The sequence below is a fragment of the Oryctolagus cuniculus genome, chromosome 19 (assembly GCF_051225735.1).
Source record: "Oryctolagus cuniculus isolate XC-2025 breed Fujian yellow rabbit chromosome 19, ASM5122573v1, whole genome shotgun sequence".
In the NCBI taxonomy this organism is placed as follows: domain Eukaryota; kingdom Metazoa; phylum Chordata; class Mammalia; order Lagomorpha; family Leporidae; genus Oryctolagus; species Oryctolagus cuniculus.
This window is the reverse complement of record NC_142885.1, coordinates 69,301,614-69,322,543: the sequence shown is the minus strand read 5'-3', so window position 1 is coordinate 69,322,543 and position 20,930 is coordinate 69,301,614. Positions and strand designations below refer to the sequence as shown.

At 60.3% G+C, this 20,930-nt stretch overlaps 2 protein-coding genes and 1 long non-coding RNA gene across 4 annotated transcripts in view; 2 read left to right on the top strand and 1 right to left on the bottom strand.

Moving 5' to 3' along the window:
* The first annotated feature begins 2,488 nt into the window (after positions 1 to 2,488).
* Positions 2,489 to 6,616, top strand: LOC149120648 (uncharacterized). Its single transcript, XR_016226020.1, has 3 exons — positions 2,489 to 2,966; positions 3,093 to 3,518; positions 4,283 to 6,616. It is a non-coding gene; the product is annotated as an uncharacterized LOC149120648 (long non-coding RNA).
* A 6,275-nt stretch (positions 6,617 to 12,891) lies between these two features.
* Positions 12,892 to 15,537, top strand: DNASE1 (deoxyribonuclease 1). The gene is given in 9 exon segments (NM_001082740.1): positions 12,892 to 13,049; positions 13,385 to 13,529; positions 13,852 to 13,940; positions 14,090 to 14,173; positions 14,406 to 14,521; positions 14,656 to 14,768; positions 14,844 to 14,998; positions 15,120 to 15,216; positions 15,344 to 15,537. Coding segments are annotated over 8 exon segments (846 nt in total). The 5' UTR covers positions 12,892 to 13,049; position 13,385; the 3' UTR covers positions 15,392 to 15,537.
* TRAP1 (TNF receptor associated protein 1) overlaps positions 15,483 to 20,930 on the bottom strand; it is a 49,733-nt gene continuing 44,285 nt past the window's right edge. The window contains exons 13-18 of one of the 2 annotated variants that reach the window (XM_051836281.3): positions 19,904 to 20,089; positions 19,440 to 19,578; positions 19,105 to 19,190; positions 18,428 to 18,573; positions 15,760 to 15,832; positions 15,483 to 15,670 (exon numbers count right to left, since the gene is read on the bottom strand). In XM_051836281.3, the coding sequence (XP_051692241.2) occupies positions 15,569 to 15,670; positions 15,760 to 15,832; positions 18,428 to 18,573; positions 19,105 to 19,190; positions 19,440 to 19,578; positions 19,904 to 20,089 (732 nt within the window). In that variant the 3' untranslated portion in view covers positions 15,483 to 15,568. Of the gene's footprint in view, positions 15,671 to 15,759; positions 15,833 to 18,427; positions 18,574 to 19,104; positions 19,191 to 19,439; positions 19,579 to 19,903; positions 20,090 to 20,142; positions 20,613 to 20,930 lie in introns of those variants that run through there. The other variant, XM_089321298.1, reaches the window with a different exon arrangement.

The window sequence follows — 20,930 nt, the reverse complement described above, 5'->3', positions numbered from 1 at the left end:
GCGCTGTGCCAATCCGAAGCCAGGAGCTAGGTGCTTCCTCCTGGTCTCCCATGTGGGTGCAGGGCCCAAGCACTTGGGCCATCCTCCACTGCCTTCCCGGGCCACAGCAGAGAGCTGGACTGGAAGAGGGGCAACTGGGTGTAAGGTCTTTTAAGCGTTGGCTTTTGACAGCTTGATGTGTCTTGGTGCAAGTTCACTATGCTTAGATTCTTCTTGGGCCTGTGAGTTTATAGTTTTTATCGTATTAGATACATGTTGCTGATTATTTCTTCAAACACAGATAGCCTTTCTTCTCTTCATTCCTGTTTTCTGGGACTTCCAGTTATATGCACATTTGATGGCTTCCCAGTGTCCAGTGCTTCTCAGTCTCCCCCTCCTTCCCTCCCTCCCTCTCCTCCCCACCCCTCTCAGTTTTGAGCAGTTTCAGAGCTGTCTCTGAACTCTGGGATGTATTCTTTGTCAGTGTTTGTGGGAGGTCATTCCTGCCCCGGGCATTTTCGTTTCACGTTGTTTAGTTGTTTTCGCTGCTTCTCAGAGTCAGCGTTTGGATTTCCTTTTGCCCTGGTTCCCGCTGCATGAGCTGTTACTGCCCTCATCCTCTGGTTCCTTTACGTCCACCACTTCTAGGTCAATCTCTGTTGGTTCGTTTTATGTTTTAATCTTACTTCCTTTTTTGCATATGTGTTGTAGCAATTATCTGTTTGTTGCCTCTAAACACTATAACCTGCTTGTGATACTGTTATGAGCTGAATTGGGCCTAAATTAATATGTAGAATCTTGCCTTAAATTTAGAGAATTCTAAATGTGGGCTGAAACATGGCATGCAGTGTGATCAACTTTATTTACAAAGTGAGAAAATACACAGGCTTATTAGGGCTTTATTAAAGGAGAAGGGCCAAAGAAAGGGAATTATCGTACCCTGCTCTGCTTGTTCTGAGTCCATGAGGAGGAGAGAGTGCACGTCCATTCTCCTAGCTTTTTTTTTTTTTTTTTTTTTTTTTGGACAGGCAGAGTTAGACAGTGAGAGAGAGAGAGACAGAAAGGTCTTCCTTTTCCGTTGGTTCACCCCCCAAATGGCTGCTACGGCCGGCGTGCTGCGTCGATCGGAAGCCAGGAGCCAGGTGCTTCCTCCTGGTCTCCCATGCAGGTGCAGGGCCCAAGCACTTGGGCCATCCTCCGCTGCCTTCCCGGGCCACAGCAGAGAGCTGGACTGGAAGAGGAGCAACCAGGACAGAATCCAGCGCCCCAGCCAGGACTAGAACGCGGGGTATTGGTGCTGCAGGCGGAGGATTAGCCTAGTGAGCCATGGCGCCGGCCCTTCCTAGCTTTTTATGAGCTAAGAAAAACGTGGTTAGGGCAGGCTCTGTGGCACAGTGGGTTAACGCCCTGGCCTGAAGCGTCAGCATCCCATTTGGGCGCCGGTTCTAGTCCTGGTTCTAGTCCTGGCTATTCTTCCGATCCAGCTCACTGCTATGGCCTGGGAAAAAAGTAGAAGATGGCCCAAGTCCTTGGGCCCCTGTACCCGTGTGGGAGACCTGGAGGAAGCTCCTGGCTCCTGGCTTCGGATTGGCGCAGTGCCGGCCATTATGGCTATCTGGGGACTGAACCAGCAAATGGAAGACTCTCTCTGTCTCTACCTTTCTGTGTAACTCTATCTTTCAAAAAACTAAAATAAATCTTAAAAAATGAAAAGAAAAGAATGTGGTATCACCACTATGTCCCGGGTAGGAGGAGGTACTTCTGGGGAGGCGTTCCCTGATTGACAGGAAGATGACATGACAGCACAGAACCAAGAAGGTGCGGCTTCCAGTTTATGAACTCAAAACTGTCTAAGCCTTTCGACATCAATACCAGACTGCCTTGCCCAGTGCTACTCTTTGTAGCTAGAGGAGAAAGGGCCTCCCTTCTCGCTCCCGTGTGCTTTGCCGTGTCTGTGCTGTAGCATGGGCTGGCATGTGGACACAGGGTGTTCAGGCAAATTCACAGCGCCCCAGCTGGCTGCCTGGCAACTTCCTGGTGACTTCAACGGCCTCGCGGCTTTCTCTGCCCTGGCCTTGCCCTGGGATAAAACTTCACCACTGGGGCTGGCGCTGTGGTGCACGGAAGGGCACAGTAGTTCTGGGCCTGAGGGGTTGAGGGGTCCGTCAGAGCAGCGTTAAGCTGCCCCTGCAACACTGGCTTCCCATGTCGGCACCAGATTGAGTCCTGGCTGCGGCACTTCTATCCAGCGCCCTACACCCTTGCAGGAAACGCAGCTGAAGATCCTGGCTTCAGCTTGGCTGAGCCCTGGCTGTGCGGCCGTTGGCAGGGTGAACTGGCGGTTGGAAGTCTGTGTCTCCCTCTCTCTCTCTTTTTGTAACTCTGCGTTTCAAAAAAATAAATCTGAAAAAAAACTTGGTCCACTGGGCAGCTCGCCCTCTCCCAGGTCTGACCGTTCCTTTAAGTGCCTGCCTCGCCCCGAGCGCACTGCAGTGAGTTCTCCCTGCAGCTCTCTAGTTGGTTCCTGTCAGCAGCTGGGGAGGCTTGCTTCTGAGCCTGGAGCGGTGGGCCGGGCTTGCGCCGAATCGGCGGCTAGCTGAGCCCGCTCCTCGGGGTGAGGCCCTCCTCAGGATGCTGACATGCCGTGAATCAGGACGGGGCATGTGGGGACACAAAGTGATCCCATCCCGTGGGAGCTCTGGGGACCGCCCCTCCACTCCTTTTGAGCGGCTCTTTCCCCGGCTGTCTCCTGGGTTTGTCTCACAGACTGGAGGGGGAGCTGCGAGTCCAGGCCCCTGGCCCTGCCGCCCTGCGGAGGACAGCCGCCTCGGCCTCTCGGGAGCCGGTGGGCTCTGCGGGCCTGCCTGTGCTGCAGCCTGGATCCTGCCTCTCGCTGCGGCTGGTGCCGTCAGGGTGTGCCCTGCCTCGGGTCCCAGCTCAGGGATTGCTGGCCCGCACTGATGTTCCCAGTTGTTCTTCTGTCCTGAGTGGGTCTGTAAGCACTTGGGCAGGGAGACAGCCTCTCGGGAGCTTGATGCTGTTCACAGTGGGTGTGCCCCTGGCTGGCCTGACGGCTGTCATTAACACTCCCTCTTCCTCTTCTTCCTCACCAGCCATGACACGGGGCAGCGAGACTGCAGCGGCTGCGAGCGAACGGGTGGTGACGCCGGCTCCCAGCAAGCTCGCGCTGCACCAGCTCCCAGCGACTCTGTCGGTGGTGGGTGCGGCACCTCCGAAGGTCAGCGCCTCCTGCCAGGACCCAAGTGAGGATAGCACCTGGTCAGCCAAGGGCTGGCGAGGGCGGGGCCGCTGCCCTGCCTCAGTGGCCCCACAGTGATTCCAGCAGACTCTGGACGATAGAGAGCAGGCCTGACCGGGCCACCTAAGCCTGCCTCTCTGGCTTTGGGTTGGCCAGAGGACCCAGCCAGATGCATCCCAGCCTCTGGGTGCCATTGCTGCTCCTGCCGGAGGCCTGGGAGTGGCAGGAGCTGGAGGAGGCTGCTGCTGTCCACGGTGAGGGGCCCCGCGCACAGTGAGAGGTGAGTGGGTGGTGGGAACCGACGCCCCAGCCCGAGCCTGCCGCCTTAAAGTTCCCGAGGCAACTGGGTGCTAGGGCTGCCTTTCCTGTCTGCTCTGGGTGCCTTCCCGGCTGGGGCACTGATCGTTGGTTGGAGAACGCAGGCGAGGCCCTTCGTCTGCCCACACTTAAGGGTCCAGTCTAGGCAGGACAAAGGGCAGCAGGTCTCTCAGACTGCAGGCCTGGGGGCCACTGTTGGGGGAAGCCTCCTCAGATGAGCCTGGCTTGTGAAATGGCCTCTACTCAGCACCCAAGCCCTCCCCTCCCCAGAACCCCCAACCCCGGGGAAGAGATGAGCTCTGGAAAACATAATGCCTCATGGCTCCCCCAGGAGTGGGAGCCCGGGGCCCACGGGGGCCGCACTGTATCACTGTCCTGTACATGAAGTCCAGAGGTGCCCAGGGTCGACAGTGGGTGGGGACATGTGGCCACAGGGACCTGGAGACACGGGCATGACTGACACCAGCCTTGCTGGCTGCCCGGGGAAGGAGAGGGCTCTGGTGGCAACCACTCGGCTTGGCTTTGTTCTCAGCTGTACCTGCTGCCACGTAGGCACTGCCCTGCTACGCCAGCCTTGGTCCCGGGGCTGCTGGCCGGGGCGTGATACCCTGTCCTCTGTTGGGGAAGGCCCAGGCCAGCTCCCCCTGGGGGCCTGTGCCTAGCATTTCTCACCTGTGGCCTGGGGCCTCCGAGTCCAGCAAGTGGACAGAGCTCTCTTTCTGGCAGTGAGTTCGTCTGCATCCTGCGTTGACAGATCCCCAGGCCCCAGGACTGCCGGCCCCTGTGCTGACGGATCCCCAGGCCCCAGGACTGCCGGCCCCTGTGCTGATGGATCCCCCTAGGTCCCAGGACTGCTGGCCCTTGCGCTGATGGATCCCCAGGCCCCAGGACTGCTGGCCCCTGTGCTGACGCATCCGCTGGCCCCTGCCATCGGAGCCTGTGTGAGCTGCTCCTTTAGCCCTCAGCTCGCTGCCTCCTCCTGCCAGGCCTGGGCGCTGGAGGCCTAGGAGTCTGACCTGTGGCAGAAGCCAGCCTTCATGCGTTCCTTGGAGAAGATGGAGTCACCCCCCACGGGCTCTTACACCTCTCTGACACTCACCTGCACCCAGAGCCTGCTGGGCCTCGGACCTTGTTCCAGCTGCTGCCTCCTGAGCCCAGCTCTCAGGGTCCGGTGGGAGATCCGCAGCAGAGCGGATCAGACGAGCGCCGTGGTGAGAAGGGGGAGGAGAAAGCAAGATGCAGACAGCAGTGGGATGCACTGTACTGCTTTAGAGTGGGCGTTCAGGAGGCAGCATCGGGCCGAGGCTCGTGCGAGGGGCCGTGCCATGCAGGTGGCAGGGGGCTCTGGGGGGGAACAGTGCAGAGACCCTGAGGCAGGAGCCCGTTTGGCAAACCTGTTGAAATCGTCTCCGTGGAATGCCCCATGGCCGGTCCTGGGCAGGAGATGGCAGTGACAGCTCGGCTCCCTCGGTCCTGGCTGGGCACGTGGGCAGTGAGCCAGTGGATAGACGATCCGTTGCCCTCTCTCTTCCACATTCTGTGCCTTTCTCTCTCTCTCTCTCTCTTTTAAGATTTATCGATTTTACTTGAAAGTCACAGTTACGCAGAGAGAGGAAAGGCAGAGAGAGAGGTCCTCCACCCACTGGTTCACTCCCCAGATGGCCACAATGGCCGGAGCTGTGCCGATCCAAAGCCAGGAGCCAGGAGCTTCTTCTGGGTCTCCCACATGGTTGCAGGGGTCCAACGACTTGGGCCATCTTCCACTGCTTTCCTGGGTCACAGCAGAGAGCTGGATTGGAAGTGGAGCAGCTGGGTCTCGAACTGGCGCCATATGGAATGCCGGCACTGCAGGCGGTGGCTTTACCTGCTACACCACTACACCGGCCCCACACTCTGTGCCTTTCAAACAAAATGAAAATAAATAAGTAAACATCTGAAATAAAGTGTGTGGGGGCCAGTGTCATGGTGCAGTGGGTAGAACCACCACCTGCAATGCTGGCATTCCACATGGATGCTGATTCGTGTCCAGGCTGCTCTACTTTGATCCAACTCCCTGGGCCTGGGAAAGCAGCGGAGGATGGCCCAAATGTTTGGGTCTCTGCACTCACATGGGAACCTGGAGGAAGCTCCCGGTGTGGCCTGGCCCAGGCCTGGCTGTTGCAGCATTCAGGGGAGTGAACCAGGAGATAGGAAACCTCTCTGTGTCTCTTCTCTCTCTGTAAATCAAACTTTTAAAATAATATGCAAATCTTTAAAAAAATAAAATTTGTTTAAAATGGCATTAAAAGTTGAGTTTATTGTGTAGAATAATTTTGAAATCTGTGCCTTTTTTTATAATACACATTTTTCATGAACTTTTATAAGATCCCCATATGCATGGTTTTCAGAAAGTTTTTTGCACCAAAATAAATTTATAATTTATTTGCATTGTCCTTCCGCTGTTTGAAGTCCCTTCTTACTGCTGGGAGATGTGCACTCCGCCTGTGCTAGGCAGGCTAGCCCGGCCGCTTGTGCAGCTCCGTCTTTGCCACCTCCCTTTGCAGTGACTGCGCCAGGACCCAAAGGTACTGCAAGCAGACTCTGGTCCCACGTGAGCAGCTCCCGGCCGGCCCCTGCGTGCCGAGGCCTGGAGGACGGCCCAGTGGCCCCGCGCCCTGCAAGCTCGAGCTTGCTGAGGTGAGACCTGCTGTCGGTCCTGGGCACGGGCAGCTCCGGCGGGCTGCAGGCAGTACCGGGGGCTGGGGACACTAGGCTGGGAGTTTGGGCCTGCGGAAGCCCGAGATGCCAGTTCCCCGTCCGGACGGCTCGTGAAGCTGCTCAGGCCAGAGAAGCAGGAATGACCGGGAAGCAGTGTGGTCGTGGCAGTCTCCTGGGGCTGGGCGCTCAGGGCTGTGCGAAGGAGGAAGCCTCTAGGAAATCCGCGAGGCCCCTGTGGGGGGAAGCCCGGCGGACTGGTCTTTACAAGGGGGCCAGGGGCTTCGTGCCAGCCTGCTGCTGTCCACACGAGGCCAGCCTTGCCTCAGCACCCGGCCCGACCCTGCTGTCCTGCCTGAGGTTCAGTGCGGATGGGGGAGCGTGCACTGGGGTCGTGGAGATGGGCTTCTCTCCGACGTGGACTTGAAGGAAGCTGTGGTAGGTGTCGTGAGGAAAAGAGGTGAGATGGAGAACTGGAGTTCATGAAAACAACGTGTGACTGAGACGTGAGACCCAGCAGGTGGACTCCCCAGCAGATGGTCCACTGCAGGGAGGGTTAGTGAGTGGGAAGCAAGCTCACCTGGGCGCGCCACAACCACGACGCTCACGCTGCCAGCCTCAGGTGGGGAGACGCCCCCTGGAAGGCCGCCTGTGCTCGGGAGGGGCTGAGCCTTTGGGATGGGAAGAACTGACGCGTGAGCCCCTCTGCCGCCCAGGAAGCGGGGTCCCGTGACGAGACCCCAAAGGGCCTTGGCCACGCTGGGAACAGAAGCTTGCGTGTGCACTTGGCCCCGGGCGGTAGATGCACTGACCTCCCGCACGTGCAGTTTCGAAAATGGCTTTGTAAACTTCATTTGCAGCTCTCCCAAAGGCAGAAACGGGTGGCCTAGGGCAGGGGAGGGGTAGTCACCGGGGCTGGGCCGGCTGGCTGCCCGCACCAGGCGTGGAGGCCACCGTTCTGCCGCTGCGCATGGCCGGCTCTGGTGAGTCTGCAGGTTAGATGCGTGTGGTCCTGGGAAATTTTCCATCCTGAGCTAATGCCTTCTTTATGACAAACAAGAAAATGCACGCAAGCTGGGAGCCGAGGCTGGGTCTCGGGCCAAGGGCAACACGTGAACCAAGTGAAGGCTGTCACCTGTTCGGTCACTGAGTACAGGGTTGAATGCAATGTCATGGCAGAGCTCTGGGCCTTCCCCTGGCTCAGCCGGGTGAGCCCGCGTCCTCTAAGGAGCTGTGTCGTGGCCCGGACAGCGGCTGTGGCGGGAACGCTCCTTGGAGATGCGCGCTCAGTGCCCGGGGTCGTGGCCGCCATGCTCCTCTCAGAACGCGGTTTTCTCTGGCAGGTTCCCTGGAGAGGGGCCTTCTCTGGCTTGGCCAGTGCCCAGCAGTGGGGCAGCTCAGGGATGGGCAGGGGCAGCGAGGCTGCGGTGTGCTGTCTGCGCCCCAGGCACTGCTGTAGCGTCCTGGTTGTTTTGTGCACAAAGAGGACGAGGCCCCTGCTTCATGAAACTTGTGTTTTGGTTGAGGAGCCGGAAAGGAGCAAATAGATGAAAACAAACATGGACGTGGGTCACGAAAAGCCTGGGGCTGTGCTGGAGCTGGGAGTCAGGACAGCTTTTGTGAAGTGGAGATGTTTGGGCAGAGCAGGGGTGGCAGCCGCATCCCACGGGGCAGGCCGTGCACTGAGAAAGCGGTGACGTCTGCGGACACGGGGAGGCGGTGTCCTGGGAGCACGCGTGCAGGGACAGGAGTGACAGGCCTGCACTCAGATGCCTGTGGGGCGGGCTCAGGGACCACGGCTACAGGTGTTTGAGCCGTGGATGGTGTGCTGGGGCCCCGGCAGTGAGCAGGGAGGGCCAGGGGTGCAATCAGACCCGCAGTGGCAAGTTACAGTGCCCGCCAGATGACCGAGGGGAGGTCCCCTGCCTGAGTGCTTCCTGAGCAGGCGCTGGGAACAGCTCCCCTGGGAAGGTCACAGGGCCCTCTGTGCGCCAGCCTGCTAGTCCCCTCCCTCCCCCGTGTGCCCTGTGCCGCTGTGTCCTGCCCTGCGACCACTGCCCTTCCGCCTGCTCCCCACCTTCTGAGCTGACTCAGCGCCTGTCCACCACCAGAGGAGCCTTCGGAGACGCAAACCTGGGTGTTCAAGGTTTTCTTGTTTTCTTCAGTCTTCATTTTTTTGGGAAAGCGTTTATTTCAAAGAGCAACAGAGAGTTGGGGAGAGACAGAAAGATCTCGTATTTGCTGGTTTACTTCCAAAGTGGCTACCATGGCTGGGGCTGGGCCAGGCCAAAGCTGGGAGCGAAGAACTCCATCTGGGCCTCCCGTGCAGATGCAGGGGCCCAGGTACTTGGCCCGTCTGCCCCTGCCTTCCCAGGTGCACGAGCACGGAGCTGGACTGGACGCCGAGGAACTAGGACTCAAACCAGTGCTCAGTGTGGGATGCTGCTACCTCGGGCGGCGGGTTAACCCTCGGCAGCACCTCGGCCCCGCATTTCCTTTGTTCACATGAACCTGCTACATTACTCTGGGATATGGCATTACATCTAGTTGTGTGTCTTATGAAGTGAAAAAGAAAAGTTAATCCCGGAGACTTTGAGCATATTCAGAAGGGGAGAGTGACATCATGGACCTTCATGCACCTGGCAGTGTTTTGAAGTGAATCCCTGGCGTCGTAGCATTTAACCTTTACTTTTCCTTTTCTTCATTTTATTCGTTTTTCCACTTTAACTTTTTAAAAATGTATTTATTTGAGAGGCAGAGTTACAGACAGGGAGAAACAGAGATCTTCCATCCCCTGGTTCACCCCCCGAATGGCCACAACGGCTGCAGCTGAGCTGATCCAAAGCCCGGAGAGCCAGGAGCTGCTTCTGGGTCTCCCACGGGGGCTTGCAGGGGCCCAAGGACTTAATCATCTTCCACTGCCTTCCCAGGCCATAAGCATAGAGCTGTAGCAGAAGAGGAGCAGCCAGGACAAAAACCGGTGCCCTTATGGGATGCCGGCACTGCAGGTGGAGGCCTAACCTACCACGCCACAGGGCTGGCCCCTCATTTTAATTTTTATATAAAAGATATGTAGAGATCTTCATTCCCTGAAGCCAGGAGCCCAGAACTCCATCTGGGTGTCCCATGTGGGTGACAGGGACCCAAGTACTTGGGCCATCACCTGCAAGGTGCTGTCCTGATGACACGGAGTAGCCGGGACTTGAGTCCGGGCACCTCGGTATGGGGTGTGGGTGTTCTGACTGCTGCACCTGCCCTTAAATGTCTCATCCACACCGACTCTAAGCGCATGGTCACGGGGCCGTCGCCGACCGTGAAAGCGTGACATTGCATCAGCTCCGGTTGGCATCCTGACTTCCCTCTCAGATGACTTGTTTGTTGAACAAGGTCTGCTCATGTGTCAACGGGTGCTTGTTCCAGAGTTCACAGGAGCGCCGCACATTTACTGACCGACCTGTTTCAGGTCTCAGTTTAACCTGCGGCACCCTCCTCCGTTCTTTGATCGCCCCTTTCTTGGCATTTATGGCGGGGCTGGCCTTTGCGCTGGCCGCCTCCCCGGAGTCTGGGTGGTGCTGCGGAGAGGAGCCCCCGTCCTGTTTGCGCTCCGTGTTTCGGCCTGCATGTGTGGTCAGATTCAGGACTGCTTTGCCAGGGGCTCTTGCCTGGTGCTGCCTGTACCAGGACCAGGAGGCACTGACTGGTGTCCCTGGCCCTTGGCACTCAGTGCCTCGATTAGGGACCACACGTAGTGCGTTTCAAACCCCAGCATTGCTTCCTCAGGTGGCAGCTGGCTACTGCTGTCTAAAGAGAACCTGCGGAACTGCTGATTGCCGCAGTGCTCTGTGTGTGTGTGTGTGTGAACTCACGCATTTACACACAAGTGGTATGTAATGTGCTGCAAGTATTCCCTGCAGATGCGTGTGTAGAACTGAGATTTTCTTCATAGGAGGTTGTCGAAGGAGTTATGAGGAAGGCCAGAGAAGAGAGACTCTTCAGAAAGTGGGCTGAGCTGCCACCCGGGTGCGCCCAGTCTCCTAGTTGTGGTTCAGTGGGTAAATACGGATGGACTGCCCGTGTCCTGGCGACAGGCACTCGGCTTCATTTGTGAGTTGCCATGCTCGCGGGCTGGGGATCTGCTTGGACTGCGCACGCACGGTGCCTCATTGTTTGCTCCCCATGGATCTGGCCTGGTGCTCACTGTTCCTGCGCCTGGGTGCACACAGAGGCCCCGGGCTTTGCAGACAGGACCTGATGTTGGGACGAGAACTGCCCTGAGCTGGGTGTGCAAAGGTGGTGTGTGTCCCTGCATCTCTGAGTTAAAAAGCACCTAGTGCCCCGCTTTGAGCTCACTGGGGTGCCACTGTGTGGTCCATGCCCGACCCGTTTTCCCTGTCCTGGCCATGTGTGCGCGTACCCAGTTGCCACCTCCCGGTGCGCGGGGCAGGCACGCAGCTCTCCCTGCCAGGGCGGGCTCTGGCCTTCGCCACCCCCGTGCTGTCTCTGTTGTTTTCTTCACCCTTTTCATGGCTTGGGTGTCAGTGAGCCGTTGCTGCGTGCTCTCTCCCTTCCTGCATCTGTGACAGGTTTAATTTAAAAGGAAACCCCAGTTCCTTGGGGCCGAGGTAAACAGCCTGCCCTGACCCTAGAAGGGGTCAGCTTTCCTGTGTGGCCATGGGCTAGTGGTGCCCGTTTCCCTGTTGGTGTGACCTTGAGGAGCGCTGAGCTTCCTCCTCCTCCCTGATGCCAGGTCCTGGGCCTGGGCCTGGGCCCCAGCATGGGAGCGTCCCCCGTGCTGGCTGCTGGGCCTGGGCTGGGCCGTGAGACCACAGGCAGAGGGCCAGTGCGGTTCTCCCTGCAAGCTTCCACCTCGCCCATGTCGGAAGAGCCCCAAACGAGGCCTGCCTGACCACGGAGATGCCCTGCTGGCCTGGTGGACGTCTGAGGGATGGAGCAGTATGGGGGCAGGCCTGTGAGACGGTAACTGGTCCGGGGTGGAGGGACCATGTCGGACGTGAGACAGCTGCTTTGCTTCACTCAATCCCAGGAGGAGGCCTTGGTCTTGGCCCCTTAGGAAGACTGAAGACATGGGTGAAGACACTGTGGGAAACCTGGACAGGCCCCTGGGCTACCTACCCAGTGGTGCCCAGCACTCCACCCTGGTACCAGGGAGGCCGAGTCCCAACTTGGCAGCTGGTGTGCGGAGGCAGGAGGGTAAGGACTGCCCCGGAACTCCGAGCGGCCCACCAGAGACCCTCAAGGGGCCGGACTGACATGAGCCGTGTGGTGCAGCTGGTTTGATCCTGTGGAGGGCGGTGCTGGCCTGTAGGGTTGCTCCTGCTCCTGCGCCTGTCAGAGGCAGGCACACCTGCGTCGAATATGCCTTTGCCTGGTGTCTGCGGACTGGAGTTTGCGGAGGCTGTCTCAGCCTTGGGCATGGACAGCAGGGGAGCGATGGCAATCAGAACTCCCTCCAAGGCCTGTGTGGGGGCTCCCGGCAGCCTGAGGAGCAGGCCAGTGATTCTACTAAGTGGACACCTCAGGACAAGTGAGTCAGTGCCCATGGCCAGAGCTGTCTGTCAGCAGCTTGTTATATAACAGGACTCTGGCCGGTCTCCTTGGAGCTGGCTCACCCCCTACTGTTTTTAATCTCCACCATGTCCACCCTCTGCTTCCTGGCCAGCTGGGTGGTGGCCCTCGTCCTCTGACCTTGGCCCTCTGCTGACTGCTGCCACCCCCCATCCCACCTGCTCTGGTGGGCTGAGGGATGGCACCCCAGAGGAGGCCCTGTCCTCTCTCTGGAACCTCCGGTTAACCTGCATGCAGATGGCCTGGGCCATCGGGAGGGTCCTGACTCAGGCGCGTTAGTCAGAGGGAGAATGGACACTGACGAGGCTGTGGACACAGGTGGGAGTGAGGTGGTCACACCAGGGAGCATCAGGGACCAGGGAGCCCCGAGGAACTGTCCCCCGGCCTTACTGACACCTGAGGCATAGCTTCCGGCCTCCAGGACTGGGCTGTGGTTGGAAGCCACGGATTTGTATTTGTTACAGCAGCCACAGAAAAGGGGTACAAAGGCCAAAGTTTCCAAAAAGGATAGACGCACACTCTGCTCTGTCCTTGAGCCCTAATGACAAGGGTCTCCTGGACCTCAACAGCCAGTCCTCCCAGGTAAGAAGGCTCCCTGCCGAGTGCATCTCACAGCTGACAGCTGCGCACCAGGAGGGCTGGGGGTGGGGGGAGGCCGTGGTGGCCTGGTGGCCTGGTGGCCGCGAGCTTCATTTGCACCGTGCAGCCCAGAATGTGGCTCCAAGGCGCCCTTGGGGCCCCAGTCCCAACCTGCAGCATACACACGGCCTGTCTCAGGGCAGGAACCTGGCAGGGCGGGAGGGCTGCACGTGCGGTGGGCATGGGAGTCTTTGGCCCTAATTTTAGACATTTCGGAACCAAGTGCAAACATGATTATCAAGGGTATTTATAGCAGCAAGGAACTGGTGCTGTTGAAATCACCTGCGTGGGAAGGCCACACAGACAGCACCATTGTTCCCTGCTGTCAGGTGAAGGGCACCCACCTGCAGGGAGGGGGTGTGGTCACAGCTGCCTGAACCTTTTTAAAGCCCAGGGCAGCCAGCGCTGCCTGTGCAGGGATCCTGAGCCCAACAGGTCTACCGGGGCCTTGGGGTCAGTTTTCTTCAGCGGCCTCCCTTTGTAAACTAACATTTTTCCTTAAAGCAGCAAAAGGAGAAAAATTAACATCCGAATATTCCACAATTGGAGAATTACTGCACTCTCATTGTCTTGGGTAAGCACCAGGCTGGAGTCCCCCTGGGTGTCTGGCCAGTCTCAGAGCGGGGAGGGCAGTGGGAGACCAGGCTCAGCCGAGTCCAGCCGGGAGCGCGTGGGGCTCAGGTGGCCACAGATGCTTCTGGCTGGCATTGTGCCCAGGGCCAGTTTGCTGGTGGGCAAGTGACCCAGGGTCGTATCTGTGGCACTAGGTGTTTGCCCCTCTGGACGCTGGCAGAAAGGCTGAGGGTCCTGTGTTCTAGCACGAGACGGCCTTGGCCTTGGGCCTCCCGAGCTACTGGCAGGCCGGGGCAGAGCCTCATCACCTCTGCTTCTCTGCCCCGTCTCCCCCAGCATGAGGAGCGAGATGCTGACGGCGCTGCTGACCCTGGCTGGCCTGCTGCAGGTGGCCGGGTCTCTGAAGATTGCAGCCTTCAACATCCGGTCTTTTGGGGAGACCAAGATGTCCAATGCCACCCTCACCAGCTACATCGTGCGGGTCAGTCCCCAGGGGCCTGTCCCTGAGGACAGAGGGACTGCAGGGGCGGGGTTAAGGATCCCTACGTTATCTGGTGCACGGTCTAGGTTTGTGCCCAGGGCAGCTGGGTAAGGCCAGGCCGTGGGTGCAGGGCAACCAGAGCCTTATGGGCCTGCCCTTGTGTTTTCACGGCTGGCGGCTGCGTCCCCACTTGGGCTTTGGCCAGATGGAGATGCAAACAGCCCAGGAGCAGCAGCCCTGGCTCCCACGGTGACCCTGGGGGTGGGGGACGCAGAGCCCCCTCAGCCACCTCCACTCAGCTCTGCTGCGGCCCCACCCCCAGATCCTGCAACGCTACGACATCGCCCTCATCCAGGAGGTCAGAGACAGCCACCTGACGGCCGTGGGCAAACTGCTGGACAAGCTCAATGAGTGGGTGACAGCTGTGGGGCCTGGGGAGGTGACGAGCACTCCCAGGGCGCAGCCTCACTGCACTTGGGGCCACTGATGGGGACGCGGGCAGGGCCTGCCTGTGGCAGCCACTATGTCGCCTCAGCCAATCTTTGATTTTGCTTCTCCAGGAAGGCCGCAGACACCTACCGCTTTGTGGCCAGTGAGCCCCTGGGGCGCAGCACCTACAAGGAGCGGTACCTCTTCGTGTACAGGCAAAGTCGGGGTCCCGGGGCTGGGGTGGTCTGAGAGTCCAGTGAGGCCCTGCAGGGGGGCCTGGGTTGCAGTCCCACTGCCCGGTGGCCGTGTCCTCCCAGGGACGCAGGTCAGGTGAGGTGACTGAGCGCTGACTGCTGCTATTCCCAGGCTCGTGGACTGGGTGCCAGGAGGCAGGAAGGGCAGCGCCCAGCTCAGGGTCACATGACCTCTCCCTTGACCTTCCCGCAGGCCTGACCAGGTGTCTGTCCTGGACAGCTACTACTACGATGACGGCTGTGAGCCCTGTGGGACTGACACCTTCAGCCGAGAGCCAGCCGTTGTCAGGTTCTCCTCCCCGTCCACGAGTGAGTGCTGCTAAGCGTGGCCCCAGCGCCTAGTGTCCACTCGGGGGACTGCCGTGCCCGTCCTCACGGCCACAGGAGGGTGGCCGCGGCCGGGGCCCTGCACTGACGTGGACCGTGCCGGCCGCCCTCTGCAGAGGTCCGCGAGTTCGCCATCGTGCCCCTGCATTCAGCCCCCGAGGACGCGGTAGCGGAGATCGATGCTCTCTACGACGTCTACCTGGATGTCCAGAAGAAGTGGGGCCTGCAGGTGAGGCCCGGCCCGGGCAGTGGGCTCCAGCGGCCCCACCTGCATCCGGGCCAACAGGTGGGGGTTTCCCGGCAGGATGTCATGCTCATGGGGGATTTCAACGCGGACTGCAGCTACGTCACCTCCTCCCAGTGGTCGTCCATCCGCCTGCGCACGAACCCTGCCTTCAAGTGGCTGATTCCTGACACGGCGGACACCACGGCCACCTCCACCAACTGTGCCTACGACAGGTGAGCAGGGCAGGCCTTCCACGCCCATTCAGCCCCTGCTGGGAGCCCCGGGCTCAGCTGCGGCTGGCCAGTGACCCGGGAGCAGGCCTGGTGGAAGCAGCCGCTCCTTCCGCACCTGCAGAATCGTGGTCGCCGGACCTCTGCTGCAGGACGCTGTTGTCCCCAACTCGGCCGCTCCTTTCAACTTCCAGGCTGCGTACGGACTGAGCAACCAACTGGTAGGTGTCCTCACACCCACGCTGTGGCTCAGATAGGGCCTGTGCTTCCTGGCATTTTCCTGCTGCCTGAAACCCCTGGGCCGGGGGAGGGCCTGCAGTCCCAGCCGTGTGGCATGTTTCCTCACAGGCCCAGGCCATCAGTGACCACTACCCTGTGGAGGTGACGCTCGCCTGATGCGGCGGCTCCCGGGCCCCACCCCCAGCACGGGGTGGGGGCTTCCTTCTCCAGCATCCCTGCCTCCCAGCGCCCACACAGAAGCCTGAAGTGTAGGTGCAGAGCCACCTTTTAATGCAGGTCAATAAAGAGGGTGCTTGGCCTTATGTGTGGTTCCAGTCCTTGCTCCCCGGGCTGTCAGTGTCTCTCCAGGGCCTTGACGAGAAGGTCATGGAGACGGCCCACCATGGGCCTGGGGTCATCCACCAGCCCCGCGGCGATCATGGCATTGTCGTAGATCTGGAAGGCATGGGCCCAAGAAACTTCGTAAAACTGAGCAGAAAACTGCACAACCGACTGGCTGCAGGAGCCTCCCCGCTGCCTCTCACCTGATCCGCCAGCAGCTGGGCCAACTCGGGCTCGCTCGCCGTCAGCTGACGGAGCTTCCTGATGAGTGCGTGCCTGCAACACAGAAGCCCCCAGTCAGCTCGTGCTGGAGCTGTGCCCCCCTGCAGGGGTCTCTGTCCTCCTGGCCAGGTCACCCGAACAGCTTCAGGTACATGATTACAAGTGGTTGAGCACCAAAACTAAGGCGTGCTGCAACGCACGGGGTGGGCGTTCGGCTGGGCAGTTAAGATCCCTGGTCCCACACTTCCCGCTGATGTCCTGAGAGGCAGCTGTCATGGGAGAGGTCCCAGCTCCTGGCTCTCGCCCTGGATGTGGTGAGCCTGGGAGGGAACCTGCAAACAAGGTAACACCTTCCTAAACCGACACATGCCGTTCTCTTACACTAACAGTGATTTCCTCCAGGGTCGGCACTGGAGCACAGCCGGCTCAGCTGTGGCTTGTGACCAAGCCGCCCACACCAGGGCACCGGGCTGAGTCCCTGCTGCTCCCTGTTAACACTCCCGGGAAAAGTGGAGGACGGTCCCAGAGCTTGGGCCCTGATACCTGTGTGGGAAACTAGGGGACGTTCTGGGTTTCTGGCTTCAGCCTGGCCCAGACCGGGCCACCCGGAGTGAACCAGCAAATAGAAGATCTTTCTTTCCCTCTGTCAACGCTGCCTTTGAAATAAAAAGTCCTTTTTAAACAAAGTAAGTCTTTTTATTTCCCATCTGTATTTGAAATTAGGTAATCTTCCATGTTTACTTTCCTGAGGGCAAAACAGGACCAGCTCAGCGCACGTCAGGGAAGCCGGGTTCCACCAGGCATGGCAGGGAGGGACTGACCTGGATTCCTGCCTTATTCTCTGTATCAAATTCCGAAAGGATCAGACACTGAACACGAAACTCAAAGTGACAAAAGCAGAACATCAGAAGAGAATAGGTAGGATTAATCTCAGAAAGAAGCCAAAAAAGAAAATGAGAAATCTGACTATACCTAAGTTCTGCTCCTGCACAGGAAAAAATACTAAAACGATGAGAATGGCGAAGACTAAAGGTGGGGGGCGGTGGGGGGATCCGTGTGCCGTCTCGAAACGACACCGGGTGCTGCCGAGTCGGCTCTGCCACTGCCCAGCAGCTGCAGTCTCCTGTGTGACGAAGGAGACCCGCACGCCTGCCCGTCCCTGCAAAGCCACGAGCAACCTGGGAGGGCAGGAGGGACACTGGTCCTACACACTTCTCTCCTTGAACTCTGAACAACGCAGAGAAATGACCAGACTTACATGAAGTTAAAACTCCGAAGTCCTCTGGCCCTTTTGCAGGGCTCTCTGCTAAACACTAGCCCCACACCAGAGCCGCAGTGAGCAAGCCCGCGGCTGGCACAGACATCGGCCGCTCTTCCCCAAAGGAGGCCCGGATGCAGCTCCTGGCCGCGGCCATGGCGCAGCCCTGGCTGCTGAGGGGAGGGAAACAGCAGGTGAAAGAGCTCTGCTCGCTGTCCTAGCTCCACCTTGCAAACAAAACAAGTCCTTGACAATGCTTCTGGAATGTGAAGACTCGGAAAGCCACTTGTCAGTGGCCGAGTGGGCAGTACTGTCCTGACGCCCCAGGACAGGGACAGGAACGGCGAAGGCAGCATGGGCCGGAGAGGGTGTGTGCTGGGGCCTCGCCACACTCCAGGTGAACTGAATACAGGCGGCAGACATGAGCAAATGGAGGGAATTCCTGGCTGATTCTCTAGAGAGATTTTTTTTTTTTTTTTTTTTTTGACAGGCAGAGTGGACAGTGAGAGAGAGACAGAAAGAAAGGTCTTCCTTTTGCCGTTGGTTCACCCTCCAATGGCGGCCACGGCCGGCGCACTGCAGCCAGCGCACCGCGCTGATCCGATGGCAGGAGCCAGGTACTTATCCTGGTCTCCCATGGGTTGCAGGGCCCAAGCACTTGGGCCATCCTCCACTGCACTCCCGGGCCACAGCAGAGAGCTGGACAGGAAGAGGGGCAACCGGGACAGAATCCAGCGCCCCGACCGGGACTAGAACCTGGTGTGCCGGCGCCGCAGGCGGAGGATTGATTAGCCTAGTGAGCTCTAGAGAGATTTAAGACCAAAAAGCATGCAGCAGATTTGTGATTTTGATTACGTCAATCAAGAACTCTCAGGTCACTGAAGGGACAGATGGGAAAGACACCAGCAGCGGCCAGGGCGACATGCAGCACGGTGACCCAGGAGCGAGAGAGCTCAGGAAAAACGGGAGCCCGAGGACCCCCAGGCCAGGGGACGCACGGAGGGGCTGGGGACTCGAGTCCCGCAGGCAACGGGACCCGCACCATCACCCCTGGGCACAGCAGCAGCCCCATGGGCGACCCTCAGAGACGCTCGGGTGTGCAAGAACGTGCGCAGACCCTTGCTCCCAACACTCCCACGTCTGTCACAAGGGCACAGCGGCGAAAGCTATGCGGAGGTGGGGGCACGTGGCGCTGAGTTACCCACGAGGGAGACAGAACAGGGGCCTTGCGGGTGGACCCTGCCTTCCACATAAATAAAGCTCAGGAAATCAGCGCACAGAGTTCTTAAGTTGAACCTAACCCGTGGGAGCACCAGGAAATGCCCCCTCAGGGCCATCCAAACACGCAGCAGCTCCCTGCACCCACTCCTGGTTTTCCACGCTGGGCTCACCTGGGGTTGATCTCGAGCGTGGGCTGCAGGAGCTGCGCGCGCTCCTCCTGGGTCCGGGCCAGCTGCTGCATGCGCAGGAAGTGCCGGGCGGCCCCCATCTCCAGCACAGTCACCATGGCAGGGTGGGTGTCCAGGCGCAGAGTCACCTGCAGGCAAGGGGGCCGCAGAGTCTCACCCAGGGATGAGGAAAAAAAGGGGGTGCCCAGGGACAGGCCCGCAGCACCCTCAGAGTGGCGCTCCCTCCTCCTGCCCTCCCCCCGAAGCCCCCACGCCTCTGTGCATCCATGGCCGACTGCGGCTGGCGTGTCACCCAGGCCCCGGGCCTCTGCCTCCCCTTCCTCTCGAGGCTCGGCTGCCAGCGCTGGCCTGCCTGCCCTCGGGGCAGCAGACGGGGGAGGGTGTGGAGGGTGTGAGCCGATCCTCATCTGGTCTCCGGAACTCGGGCCAACAGCTGACCTGCCTCCCAGGTCGCCTGAGGCCTGACCGCGTAGCATTTGTCCAACCAGGACGCAGCCCAAGCCCACAGGGCAGAAGTGGGTGGCATCGTGAACCTGCCATGGCGCTCGGCTCCAGGTGTCCCCAGGAGCCCTCTGCCCACCCACGACCCTGAGCAAGCAGCCCCGCCCGGCCGAGGGCCACAGCACAGGGCACCGGGGCCCGATCTGGGGACGCCTCACCTTCACATCGGCCACGCGAGACCCCAGAGCATTGCGCATCCAGGCCACCAGCTCCTCCGCCTCCTTGTCCGAGAGCCGCGCCTCAGCTGCGGGAGAGTGGGCACGAGTGAGCCCCCCAGAAGCGCCTCAGCTGCAAGACGGAGCCTCTGACGTCCCCAGGGCCCCAATTCCAGCTCCAGCTCCAGCCCCGGGCAGAGGTGCCACGGGAGTAGCCCTGGAGGGGACCCAAGACCCCCACCCAGACAGCTGCTGTCATGGGGGAAGAGCGAGCCTGTGGGGACCCACCCTGCAGGGCAGGGGTCCTGGCAGGAGGGAGAGGTCGGCCCCCCCCAGACCTGGGGACGTGTCCTCGAACTTCTCCTCCTTGTAGTGGTCGACCACGATGTCGGTCTCCACAGAGATCAGCTTCTTCCTGTCGAACTCGCGCAGGTGCAGCAGGGTCAGCTCATCAAACTGCTCGTAGCAGAAGAGAACCTGCGGGCGCCACACGGATCCTGGAACAAGGGGCCCCTGGGGCGCTGGGCTCCGGGCTGCCCTGGGGCAGTGCACCCACCCACCACTCACAAAACAGCGCAGGCAGCGCCCCTAGGGGAGCACAGCCAGATGGCAGACGTGGTCCCACGCCTCCTGGGTCAGGGGCAGCGCATCTTCACCACGCAGAGGTGGGAAGGCCAAGAGCCTCGGTGTGCCCAGCCCCCGCCCTGGCTCCAGCCTGGCTCCGCGGAAGACAAGGCAGCGAGGCCTCCGGGCAGCAGCCGTGGGTGGCCCCGGGGAGCCCCACGTGACCCGTCTCACCCACCTCTGTGTTCTTCTGTTTCATGGCCTCGTAGTAGGGCGAGTGCTCAGCCAGGTGCCGGCTGGGCGCGCACAGGTAGTAGATGTTGCGGGTCCCGGCCTGCATGCGGCTGGCGTAGTCCGCGAGACTGGTCAGCTGGCCGGCCGGCAGCGCCGAGGACTCGTAGCGCAGCAGCTTCGCGATGTCCTCCTGCGCACAGACCAGGCGGGCTCACGCTCTGGTGGCTCAGCCGGCCGGCCTCTGGGGCTGCGGTAGGCTTGCGGCAGTCTCTGGGACAGGCCCCACCTTAGATGGAACCCCAGTGGCCTGGGGCCTCCCAAGAGCCTCTGTGGGCAGCTGGCCTCACAAGGGAAGTTTCTCCCAGCTTCCCCACAGCCAGGGCTGGGATCCAAGTGGGACTTGGAGCTCTTAGAGGAGGGCTCAGTCTCCTCCTGTGGACGGGACGTGACCACTGGGGCCCGCGTGGGTCGGGGGGGTGAGGAGTGGCAGGCTGCGAGCCTGGGCCCCTGTGGACGGGACGTGACCACTGGGGCCCGCGTGGGTCAGGAGGGGTGAGGAGTGGCAGGCTGCGAGCCTGGGCCCCAGTGCCACCAGCCCGGCATGGCCTTCACAAAGCCTCAGTCGTAGGGCCAGTGCTGGGGCGCCGGCATCCTGTATGGGCGCTGGTTCGCGTCCCAGCTGCTCCACTTCCCATCCAGTTCTCTGCTGTGGCCTGGGAAAGCAGCAGAGGACAGCTCTAGCGCTTGGGCCCCTGTACCCGCCTGGGAGACCCAGAAGCAGCTTCTGGCTGCTGGCTTTGGGGTGGCCCAGCTCTGGCTGTGTGGCCATTTGGGAGTGAACAGTGGATGGAGGACTGCCTCCCTCCAACTCTGCCTTCCACGTGAAGAAAACCTAAGAAGAGCAGGACGCAGCACAGAGCAGGGCACCCGGGAAGGGCACAGCGGACAGTGACGCCACGCCCGGGCTGCTGTGGCCTAAAGCAGGCGCCAGGCAGGCCCGGGTGGCGCCGCACGGAGGATTCTGCTCTGGG